This window comes from Marmota monax, unplaced genomic scaffold (genome assembly GCF_021218885.2).
Source record: "Marmota monax isolate L192 unplaced genomic scaffold, Marmota_monax_Labrador192_F-V1.1 WCK01_AAM20220418_F8-fsc00310, whole genome shotgun sequence".
Taxonomy (NCBI): Eukaryota; Metazoa; Chordata; class Mammalia; order Rodentia; family Sciuridae; genus Marmota; species Marmota monax.
The window spans coordinates 632,451-645,007 of NW_026692085.1; the positions used below are offsets into that span (position 1 = coordinate 632,451).

Here is a 12,557-nt window from a genome sequence, read left to right on the forward strand (position 1 = left end):
TGCAGAGCTCCGCCTCCCTGCAGAGCTCCGCCTCCCTGCAGAGCTCCGCCTCCCTGCAGAGCTCCGCCTCCCTGCAGAGCTCCGCCTCCCTGCAGAGCTCCGCCTCCCTGCAGAGCTCCGCTCAGCGTCAGCCCAGGGGACACCTTGAAGACTGTCAGAGTGACTCCATGACTAAAATAAATACATCATAAGGATTCTACTTAATTCATTAACTTACAAGCAAACCAGAAAACCAGTTTTCTCCTGTCAAAGGAGAATCAAAAGAACACAGTGACAGAAATGCCAAAGACAAGAATTATTTGCATTACTAAGAGTTTTCTACTTAGTTGTAAATAGATCAGAAACAGTGACAGACGGGGACCCTACCCCTGAAGCGTGTGTGGTGAGCAGTGCTGTGTTCCAGTTTTCACCCCCAGCCCTGACTTCATAACTGTTACCTTTGGGTTCTTTTTTCAGATTTTTTCTCTTTAGTTATACATGACAGTGTATTTCGATATACATAGATAGAGTATAACTTCTATTCTTGTGGCTGTACATGATGTGGAGTTACACTGGTCATGTGTTCATATATGAACGTTATGTCCAATTTGTTCTGTTTTCCCCATTTCTATTCCCCCTCCCTCACTTTCATTCCCCTTTATCTAATTCAGTGAATGTCTATTCTATCCCCACCACACACACACACACTCTCAATTGTTAGCCTCTGCATATCAGAACATTTAGCCTTTGGTTTTGTGGGATTGGCTTATTTCTCTTAATATGATAGTCTCCAGTTCCATCCAATTACTGGCAAATGCCATAATTTCATTCTTAAGGCTGAGTAGTATTCCATTGTGTGTATATACCAGTTTCTTTATCCATTTATCTGTTGAGGGGCACTTAGATTGGTTCTGTAGCTTAGCTATTGTGAATTGAGCCGCTATAAACATTGATGTAGCTGTGTTGCTGTAGTATGCTGACTTTAAATCCCAGGGTATAAACCGAGGAGTGGGATAACTGGGTCAAATGGTGATTCCATTCTAAGTTTTCTGAGGAATCTATACTGCTTTCCATGGTAGTTGCACCAATTTGCAGTCCCACCAGAAATATATGAGCATTCCTTTTCCCCATACCCTCACCAGCAGTTATTATTACTTGTATTCATTTAAAATTTTTTTTAGTTGTAAGTAGACTCAGTACCTTTACTTTATTTTATGTGGTGCTGAGAATTGAACCCAGTGCCTCACGTGTGCTAGGCAAGCACTCTACCACTGAGCCCATCTGTTACTTGTATTCTCGATAACTGCCATTCTGACTGGATTAAGATGGACTCTCAGTGTAGTTTTATTTGCATTTCTGTAATGCTAGAGATGTTGCACACTTTTTCATATATTTGTTGACCACTGTTTTTCTTCTGTGAAGGGCCTGCTCACTTCCTTTGTTGGGCTGTATTTACCATATCTCTCTCCATGTCTTCATCCACCAAGCTTCTCATCTTTCAGTTTGTTTCCAAGTAGTTGCAGACATCAGTAGCTGTCATGTTCTTAGGAGCTTCGTTGGTTAGCCAGAGGAATCATTCTGCATACGTTTTCCAATCCCTTGCTCAAACTATCAGGAAGCGGATCCACGTGCTGTTACTGTAGATTGCTCTTTTTACTCACTGGCACACGGGCCAGGTCTTTTTGTCACACAGCCTTGGCAAGTGCCATCTCTCTTGGCACACTCCAAGGGGGTATGAACCACACTCTGTGGGCACTTGCCTCTCAGGTCCTGTAGCTGGCCTGAGGAAAGAACCTTGGGTCTTCCAGATTTCTTTTTAGCTATCTGCAAGCCAGAGGGATGCAGAAGAACAGTATTCTTTTGTATGATCACTTTCTTACCTTCCCTCTATTTTTTCCTTCTATTTAGGGTTTGGAGTTTCTTTATAGAGATAGTTGCTCTCCCAGGGCCTGGGACGTGCTGCTGTGGCTCTGGTTGACTTGGAATTGTTCAAGCTGTACTTCACCCCGGCCCTAGGGAGGTCTCAGTTTGTTTGAATGATATTAACAGATACGACATTAAGACTGATAGGTAATATGAAATATATGCATTGATCTGTAGAAATCGACTTTCATCTCCAGTTTTTCATTGATGTATTTATGATAAATATCTGACAAATGTTTGCTGTCCTCCAGGCCCTGCCCGGGGGGTTGGAATGCAGCAGTGCTTTCTGTCTAAGCAAGTGCCTGCTCTCAGGAGCTCATGGGAGGGGACCTGGACATGCTGTCCTTTTTCCTGGCTTTTCTCAGCAGGTTTTCAAGGTTCATCGTGTTGGAGCACGTACCAGAGTGCCTGTGCTTCCTCAGCCTGGGTGGTTTTCCGTTGTGTGTCTGCCAGCTTTTGTTAGTTCTTCATCTGTTGAAGGATGTGGGTTGAGCCCAGCTGTGACTGTCTCGGTTTGTGTGCCGGGGACTTTGTCCCCAGTGCCCGGGGTGGGAGGTGGGACCTTTGTGAGGGTTAGTGTGTTCATCCCTAGAGCACTTGTCCTGCAGCAGTGAGCCCTTCTGCTCTCTGCCATGGGACGCCTCCCCAAGAAGAGCCCTCCAGGGCTGGCCCCCCAGTTCCAGTCTTCCCAGTCTCCAGGATTGTGTAGAATGAATTTCTCCTCTTCAGAACATGCCTGGTCTGATGTCACAGCACCACAGTCAGACGAAGCCTGGTGTTCGGCCTTGGGCTGCCCCGACTGTCACTCTGGTGGAGTCACCGTTCCCCCGCAACCCAGAAGGCTTCACCCACCTGCTCCTTCCCACTGCTGTCTTCCATTCTGTTTGTGGGTGTTGCTGAATAGCCGACCTGGCGGGCCGGAGGCTGCTGCCACTGAGGTGGGATTCCAGTTCCGGGGAGAGCATGTTTTCTCCTGCTTGCTGCCCGTGTGCTTATCTTCTCTGCCCACTTTTTAATCGGGGCTTTGGCCTTGTTCACCACAGTCCATGTGGCCAGCCCATCAGGGTGTGTCCGGCAGTGTTCGCTCCCGTCCTGGGTTGCCCTTTTCCTCTCCTGGTAGACTTCTTTCCTGTGGGGCCTGCCTGGTTTTACAGGTCCCAGTCCTTCTCTGCCTGAGCTCTTGGTCCCATATTCAAGGGACCGTTGTCAGATCTAACACCATCAAGTTTTTCCTGCCTTTTTCATCTAGGAATTTTATATTTTTATTCTTGAACATAGGTATTTGGTCTCTTAAGTTGATTTTTATGCATGGTGTAGGGGGAAGGTCCGCCTTTCCCTTTTCCATGTGTGTGTCCAGTGTTCTGGCACCATTTGTTGAAGACACTATTGTCACCCACTTGTGTCCTTGTGAAAAGAATCCGCTGACCCAGAGGCAAGCCTTTATTTCCAGGTGGTTTACCTGTCCCTATGCCTGCACCCCATAGTTCCGATATGTCGCTTTGCAGCATGGTTTTCGACTTGGGAATGTGGGTCCTCCACCTCTGCGGTTCAAGACCCCTGTTGCTGTATGGGACTCCTGGAATCCCACAGGAGTTTGGAAGAGGCCTTTTTTCATTTCTGCAAAAACAGAGTAAAAGACCATTGGGGTTCTGATGGGACTCGGGTTGCCTCTGTGGGAGCCTCTGGGGTGTGCTGCTATCTTAACAGTGTCTTCTCACATGTGGACGTGGAAGGGTTTCCTGTACTTGGGTCGACTTCAGCAATATATTTTAATTTTCAAGGCATAAATCTTGTACCTTGGTTAAATTTATTTCCAAGTATTTTATTCTTTTTGATATTTTAAATGGAACTATTTTCTTAGTTTCCTCTTTGAATTGTTTCTCATTTATACTAATATAATTGACTTTTATGTGTTGATTTTATATCCTGCAACTTGTTGAATTATTGGTTACTGGGGTTTTTTTTTCTGGATTCTTCAGGGCTTTCTGCATATAAATTAATCTCATCAGTGAACAGATAGTTCTTCTTTATCTGGATCTCACTGGTTTCTTTTTCTTGCCTAATCACCTGGTGAGAGCAGAGGTTATTTTGAATGCGTTAGAGTTGACATCCTTATTAGACCTCCAGGGGCACATGCCAGGAAAGGGGAATGCTCGAGTCTGGAGCACAGGGAATAGGACCCTGCTGCAGATGTGACGCTGGGAACTGCCACCAGGTTCTCTGAAGCTGGTGTGTAAACTAGAGGGCCACCACCAGGAGGGAGCTGGGGTGTAAACCAGAGAGCCACAGCAGGGGCTGGTGTGTAAACCAGAGGGCCACAGCAGGGGCTGGTGTGTAAGCCGGAGGGCCGGCAGCAGGCGGGGGGGCTAGTGTGCGGTCAGGGTGAAGCACAGGGAGGAGGCCTTGTCAGTGTCCCATTGCTGGTGTCCTGGAGATGGGCACCCCCTACAAATGGAACACCACAGGTTTCTTTTGGGTGGTTCCACAGAACCGTTTGGGGTGGTGCATCTCGGTGCACCTTTGATTCCTGTCTGGATGGTACTGAAGAGCAGGCCTGGGTTTCGGCCACCGGTGTGTGATAACCAGAGATGCCGTGGAAAGCCCTGGTCTCTACCTGGCCCAGGGAGCTGCATGTGGGGTTCCACGTGTGGTGTATGAAATACAGAAGAGCTAACCGTGGAATATTCCGGGAGGCTGGCAGAAGGACGGGCAGCAGTCGCCAGTCCTCGGGTCCTTCCTTTGAGTATTGTTTTGGTTCGTGCTCCCCCCACGTTCTTCCTCTGTCTCCCAGACGTCAGGTCCCTCCAGGCCTGCCGTCTGTCAGCCTGTCTGTCCCTCATGTGCTGCATGCTGGCCATTCAGGACATGAGTGATGTCAGTGCCTGGCTAAGGGTCATGCCCCACAGTCGGCCACGTTGGAGGCACCTTGTGTGCACCACAGAACCCACGGGTCATGTGGATTCAGGTAAATACAAGCTATAAAACGTTCAGTAATAAATGATTCAGTGTAGTTGCAGGATATAAAATTGACACACAAAAATCAGTTGTACTTTTGTTAGTTTCCATTTTGTGTTGTTTACTACAAAGATTAAAATGTACACCAGCAGACTCCCAGAGAGTGTGCTTTTGGCTCAATAGGTCACCAAATTGTATGTGTGTGTGTGTGTATATATATATATATATATATATATATATATATATATATATATATATATTTTTTTTATTATCATTTCTGGCTGGTACAGTTACAGACGATTCATATTTTATTATTTTCTATAGCGTTTGAGCTTTTTTATAGTAAGTGTGCATTTATTACTGAGTATTTAGTCTTCTAAGAAAACATGTACATCTCCAGTCGGTAGCAAATGCCAGCACTGTAAGCAAGGCCCGTGCTTCTCTGTGGGGACCTGCTGACCCACACCTACATCTGCAGTGCTAGTGTGGTCACCTGGGAGCCTCGGGTCAGGGGAAGCCTGCAAAGGCCATCCTCGAAGTTCTCACCACTCACAACCAGGTCTGCATGTCCATGTGGCCAGAGGCCCTCCAGCCAGTGAGTGGACATCTCTCTCCTACTTCATGTCTGGATTATTTAGGATTAGTTTGGGAATAGTATCTTAATTTCTATCTTGTGGGCTGTTTCTCCCGGGAATATAGAGGGTTTTTTCTTTGATTTATGTTGTAATGTTTGTTTTAAAGTGTTGTAACTCTTCAAAAAAAGTACTAAAGTTTATTTCTGTGAGAAAAACATTTTTTTAACTGTTTTTTTTCTCTTTTGAAATCTCTAGCCAACAAGAACGTTAGTCATGACGAGCATGTCATCCGAGTAAGTCCTTGTTCTTTTCATAACTTTCTGTTCAATGTAAAACCTGGTCATCCTCCTTGCTTGCATTCTGTAGTTCTGTGTGCTTTGGGGCAGTTACAGGTCTGTACTGTGTCACTTTTATTGGATGTAATTAATATGTGAGTTAGAAAATCATTGAAAACTAAAACTGGCTGAAGGGGAATCCATGTTTGTTCCTAGATTTAAAAAAGTTCATCACTTTCTCATTAAAGAATTTAAAAAGAAATCTATTATTTAGGCCATAGTCTTGATTTTTGTTTTTGTTTCTCCTAATCCTGGAGAGCCGAGGGGTGTCCAGGCAGTGTGGGGAGTGGCCTGTCCTTGCTGTTCCTGGGCCTGCTGGGCTCCTGATGGTGTTGCCTGCCCTCCCTCCCACACAGGTTCAGTGAGTGGAGCACTTTGCTGAAAGGTCTCCAGGAGCCTGGGTAGAGCCTTCCTGAATCCGTGTCAGGCAGCCATCTTCGCATCTTGCCGAAGGGTTACTGGCTTGCTGGCCTGCGCTTATCATCTCCCTTAAACATTTAGTGCAGCAGAGAGCATCCAACAAAAACACAGGGCTGTATTCCCTGGGACAGATTGTTGAATTCCTATTTGAAGGGGAAAACAGTGTTTTTTATATACCAATCATAGGTTTTGAGGTTTTAAGACATTCACCAGAACATTCGGCATGTTGCTGAAAAATTCACTGCAGGAGAGCACATGTGTGGGCCACATTCTGAAGCAGGCTCCTTTTCCTGCCCGTGGTGTGGAAATGAAACGACTGATTCTTTAAAAACTGGTCATTATGGAGTTTGGCGGGGGAGCTCGCTTTTAATTTTTGTAAATATATTATGAAATATATTGAACATTTTAAACAGTAATACAGAAGTAATATTGAATATGGGCATAATGTTTTAAAAGTCCACATTTGTTCCTAGGTTTAAAAAAAGTTTATCATTTTCTTATTAAAAATTTTAAAAAGAAAAATTTCATTTAGGCCATATTCTTGTTTTTTTTGTTTTTTGTTTTTTTTTAATCCTAGAATGCTTGTGTGCCTTAAGAAGGAGACCTGGGCAGTCTGATACTGCATGGGCTGTCCAGGTCTAAAGCTGCTTCTAGTCATTTGCACCTCTGCTGGTAGCCGGCAGACTGGCAGTGGAGAAAATCAGATATTCATAAATGAGTTATTTAGATTACTTTAGAGGGGTTTACTTATTTTTGCTGGTAGTTTCTTTTATCTTATTTGTCCTTATTTTTTTCTATATTTAATAATTTTGACTACATTCTTAGGCACATCTTCCCTGGTGCAGATGGTGTTGGACTGGGTTCTGACCCTCTCGTCTCTGCCCTGCAGAGCCCAAGGTGTTACAGCCTTGCCTCACAGGTGAAGCATCTGATCACCAGAGGTGGACAGTGCATGGAGATCAGCTGAGATCAAGAGCCACACTCAGTGGGGGAAGCTGTGCCAGCATGGAAGACTGCCTCTGCCCCCTAGTCACCTGTGCAGAGGACAGACGCTCACTTCTTAACCTGCTGAGTGGGGCCCGGGTGGCATTTCAGGTCCTGGCATTTCCCCACGGATTCCCAAGCCGTGCTGGGAGGGGGAGAGAAGGGCACATTAGAACTGAAGGTGTTGGGAAGGTCATTGTGAGATAGGAGAGACCTGAGAGTCATTTGCTCAGGAAGTTAGAACATTTAAAAAGAAAGTTTGTAAGGCATTAAGAGATGATGATGAACAGTACTTTGTGAAAGGTGCTTTCTGTCAAATTTGCTCTAAGCTTTGATAGGATGACTTAATAAAAAGTTTTTTTTCCTCCTTTAGGAGGAAAACTGAGTTTGGCACTCAAAAAGTGTTATATTTTGGTTGGGTTTGTGGCTCAGCAGTAGAGCACTCGCCTAGCACATGCGAGGCCCTGGTTCGATCCTCAGCACCACATAAGAATAAATAATAAAATGAATGTATTGTGTCCAACTACAACTAAAAAATAAAACAAAAAAGTTATATTTTGAAAATAAGCATTTGGTGCTGACCATGCCCACATGGGATCACACATGCCCAAGAAGTGGGTAATTGGTGTGGAGGGGAGAGCTCTAGGCTGGTGTCAGGATGTTTCTGATGCTGACTCTGTCCCTCATCCACCCAGTGACCCTGTGAAAGCGCGTATGACCTTAGGGCCATTAAAACAGATGAATTGGAATTGAGATCTGAAGATTTATTTCTCTAAATCTCATTTCACTAATTTTTTTAAAAAATTAAGGCATGAACACAATATCCAAAACTGGCTTAACACCTTAGCTTCCCTAGTCTTCTGATTATTCATTGTAACCACCTTGATTTATGTGCAGCAGACATTCATTTTGTGTCCTCCTTTGACAGGAAGCAGAATATCATCATCCAGGTGGTGGATAAATTGAAAGGCTTTTCCTTTGCGCCAGAGGTCTGTGAGACCACCACCCACGTGCTGGCCGGGAAGACGCTGCGCACCCTGAACATACTGCTGGGCATTGCGCGTGGCTGCTGGGTGCTCTCCTACGAGTGGGTAAGCCCTGTGCTGGAGCTGCTGCTCTTATGGGTGTTGGATGGGTTTGGTGGTGCACAGCGATGGCCCCGGGAGCCGACCAGGGCGCCCTCCAGCCAGTGCAGAGGAGGCCGTGAGGCAGGGCCACTGGAGCCCCTCAGTGGTGATGAGACCTGAACACACTTGCACTGGGAACGCCAAGCACTTACACTCAAACGAGCTTTGCTCTGTTGTTTGACCAAGAAATAATGTGACCTGTGCTAGTGACGGTTTGGAAAGCCAACAGAATCCAGCAACTGTTTTCACAGATGGACTTACTTAGGATGGAACATGTTCATTCAATCCCATTGGACACGATTGTCTTGCACACATCTATCTGTGGCATTATTTGCCCTTATTTCGGTGCATTAAGGTTACTTTTTAAAAATCATAATTTTCATAACTCATAAAGATTGAAGTGTTCTGCTCTTCCTCCTGTTTTTACTTTGACCTCAGCCTGAGGTCACTGTGGACATCCCTTTGCTGGTTCGGTACTTGTGTGTTCCGCTGTCCACCCTCCTCTGCCCCCACGGATGTTATGTTAATACTTTACTCAATGAAGCCAGTGGAATTATACTGTGCACACAAACCACAGATGTGCTTTTAAGAATGGCCCTAGTTGTTTTCCTTTGTTGTAACTTGGCCCTGAAACTCTCTTACAAGAGGTCCAAGAGCTTAGTGCTTAAAGTCACAAAGTACGAAAGGTTGGAATTCTAGAAAAATGTGCCGTTTGCGTTGGTGGCAGCTAGGGATTACCTTACCTGAGTACTAGCACAGCTTTTTGTTTGTTTTTATGAGCTAGAACTTAATTCTAGTTTCAGTGCATGAATTCCCCGTTTGCTTCCAGTTTAGAAAGTGTCTTCATCACTCAGCTCCTTCCTTCATGCTTCAGAGGAAAGCCATCTTCATTTTTCATGAATATACGTGTCTGAGCTGGATCCTGTACCCAGGCTATTCTTCTGAGACTTTGAGCTGTCCAGAGAAAGCAAACGAGAATTTAGCATTGGCCGTTGGCCCTGGACATCTGTAGGTCTCTGCTCAGGTCTGGCACCGATCAGTGCTTTCCACTGATTGTCCATGAAAACAGAACTGGGAGGAAGTGTAGATGGTGCTGACTCTGCCTGAGTTACCTGGTCAAGGTGGGCAAGGACGTTATCAGTATTATTTGCAGTAATGGGGACAGAACCCAGGGCCTCGGGCATACTGGCAAGGACCGTGCCACTGCCCTACACCCCCAGCTGTCAAACACATTATTTAATAAACTAATGTTTGGGCTATACTCCTGCCTGGAATGAAGAACATGAAGCAGAGAAGTGAATGATGGCAGCACACGTGTAACACGAAGGAAAAGACAGAAAAAGCTGTGTTCATAGGCATCACGGCGTCCATGTGCTCAGCTGCAGGAAACCTGCTGAGAGGTCTTAGAGCCAGGAACTGAGTTTAACAAGTCGTCAGGATGCAAGTCAAAATAACAAAGTGTAAGCCCATTAATGTGTGTGCAGGACCTGTATGTTGACAACAGTATAATGCTGATTTTAAAAAATCGAACATTGATAATTAAACTCCATCAAAACAGGAAAATTTCACTCTGTGAGAAACATTAGAAAGGAACTGCAGAGGCCTTTCAATAGTACTAATATTTGCCAATCTAGTATCTGACAAAAAACTTACATCCAGAATATATAAAGAACTCTCAAAATTCAAGAATAGAGTCCAAACAAATTTTTTTAAGCAATATCTCACCAAAGATCCACAGTTGGCAAATAAGTACATGAACAGATGCCCAATACCACACTAATCATTAAAGAAATGAAGAGTACAATAAGATACATTACGTGAAAAGATCACGTAGCCTCTTCAACCACTGCCTCTGGCCTGGATGCCTCCCGTCGGCATTTAATCTTGACATCATCCCTTCTACCTTAAATTTAATTTAAAAACAACTTTGCCTGGATTTCTTTACCTTCTGTGTCCCTTTCTCCTCCTCTTACATGGCAAATGTCACAAGTCCTTGTCTCCTTGTCCCCAGATCTGGCTTCCATGCAGTGATCCCATGTGGCTCTCCTGCTGTGCAGGATAGAGGGTGACCTCTATCCACTGCATCTGTTTCTTAGTTACACAGCATCACAGACGATTCATAAAGCCTATACATGAGCTGGACAGATGATAAAGCCAGCATCGTGGTGTCCCCCCAGACCAGGGCAGAGCCTGTCCACGCTCTAGAAGGCTCGCGTATACTCTTCTCCACTGCCTTGAAGGGACTCTGTCTTGACTTTCATGGGGATCAAGCCTTGCTTTTAGCATTTGCAAAACATAGCTCAGTACTCCTGTTTTTCTGCTCTTTTCATGAATGCAGTCATACTGAATTTCGTTGGAGTTAGCCCAATTGCAGAAAGGAGTCCTGTTCAGTGTGTGGTACCCATGTGAACCAGATCCTGAGGGTGGAAGGGTCCACTGCTCCCTGAGGAGGGGCAGTCCCAAATGTGGCTTCCTGTGGGCCTGCCCTTCTCCCCACAGGATCCTGGGCCTCCAGGTCTGGGTTGTGCAGTGCCCAGGGAGATCCTGTAAAGATCTGCCCCAGATCCAGACAGGGAGGGGTACATTGCTAAACATCCTGCCTCCCAAGTGACAGGATGGCTCTGCTTGTGCTGCGAGGAGGAAGAGGGACAGAAGCGCCCCCTCCTAAGGGGAAGAGTGATAGGGACCCACTGTGTTCCACCTCTGGGGCCCTTCTCCATGGCTTGGGGAGAGGGTTCATGCCTGTACCGAGGCTCCTGACCGTGACGTCCAGCTTCCTCTCCTAGTAAGCATATTCGCTAAGCTCACGGTGTAGCAGTCCAGTCTGTCCCCAGCCCTGGACCGGTGCAGGACAGGATGCACGTGGCACCCTCCGAGCAGGAAAGGGACCTGAGCTTGTGTGTCTGACTCCTTCGAACCCACTTCGTATTTTCACATTATTGGACAGATTTATCACTTGATGTTTCAGCAGCAGTTTATTTACTTTTATAAAGAAAAGTTGATTTTGGCTCAAATTCAGTGTTTTAGAAAGCCGACGACAGTTATTTCTTAAGTACCCATCACAGGGCCATGGTGTTGCCACCTTGCTGATCCTACCCCTCCACGCAGACTTGGCTGCTCCTCCTCGTCTCCCTATGGACTTCTCTTTCCCACCACTTCCAGTGACAGGCTGCCCTGGGCTTGTCCTTAGCCCCCGTCCTCGTCTTTCCCCTCTCTGGTCTCACTCAGCCTAGTTCACCAGGAGTCACAATCTCAGAAGGTGTCTTCAGGAGCAGAGCAGGTGGGGGACTTCCCAGGGCGGGGCAGGGATCAGGATCAGGAAGGCTTCTGTCTCCCTGCGGACCTTCAGTTACACAAGGAGACACAGCTGTATCAGTGTTGTGGAAGCTCCTCCCACATGCCCTTCGTGGTGAAAACCCCACGTCATGACTGAGGTAGCATTTAGTGCTGGTGCTCACCTTTATAGCCACAGCACAGACGGCCTCCGGTCCCCAGGTCACTCTGACCAGCTGCTTACTGAGAAGTTTACTAGGATGTCCTGTGTGCCCGTCTAAGAAGGCCTTCTGACCCCGGGGGAAAGCCCTCCTTCCCCACCATCACCCCGAGTCGCCAGGCTGCTGCAGAATGCTGCCCACACCTGGTATGTGTCCAGCTGCATTGCCCCGTGTGAGCTGCCGTCCCTCTGCACGTGCTGATCTCCTTTCAGCTGTCCCTTTTCCAGAAGCCGAGGAGAGGCCCAAGGTTCCCATCAGCAGAAACTGGTGGGAGCAGTTGGTCAGGCTGTACTTGGTGCATTTTCAGTAACACTGGTCGAGATTGAGGTGATGGTTTGCGTGGTTGTCTGGTGGCTGTCTGCCTGTAGATGGTAGCCACATGAGCACAAAGACCCCGTCTGGCTGCTCACCCTCTCCCCTGCTCCTGGGCGTAACACTGAGGAGAGCTGATGGCGCTCCTCTCCTGACTCACTGTGGCCAGCCGAGTTCTCTCCAGGAGGCTAAGGAAAGCCCACAGCAGTTACTTAGTCTCACCAAAGTGGAGTTTGGTGACAGTCCATCTAGGTGCCTTACACATGTGTGTCGAACCCAGCCCCCACCCACATCAGCAGGCCGCACACCCCTCCCCCAGGGGATGACACAGGAGGGTCAGGTCTCCTTGATGACAGGAGCCCTATGCCTCCCCATCACCACCATTTGTCAGGAAGTAGTATATTCACAAATGTGGGTCTTATTCTGTGCCCCCCACAGTTACTAGTGCATTAA

General features: G+C 46.6%; 1 protein-coding gene across 3 annotated transcripts in view; it reads left to right on the forward strand.

Moving 5' to 3' along the window:
• Positions 1 to 12,557, forward strand: part of Mcph1 (microcephalin 1) — a 198,010-nt gene that overhangs the window by 57,985 nt on the left and 127,468 nt on the right. For all 3 annotated transcript variants that reach the window (XM_046460525.2, XM_046460532.2, XM_058584852.1), the window contains exons 10-11: positions 5,688 to 5,725; positions 8,100 to 8,262. In XM_046460525.2, coding sequence (XP_046316481.1) covers positions 5,688 to 5,725; positions 8,100 to 8,262 — 201 coding nt within the window. The remainder of the gene's footprint in view (positions 1 to 5,687; positions 5,726 to 8,099; positions 8,263 to 12,557) is intronic.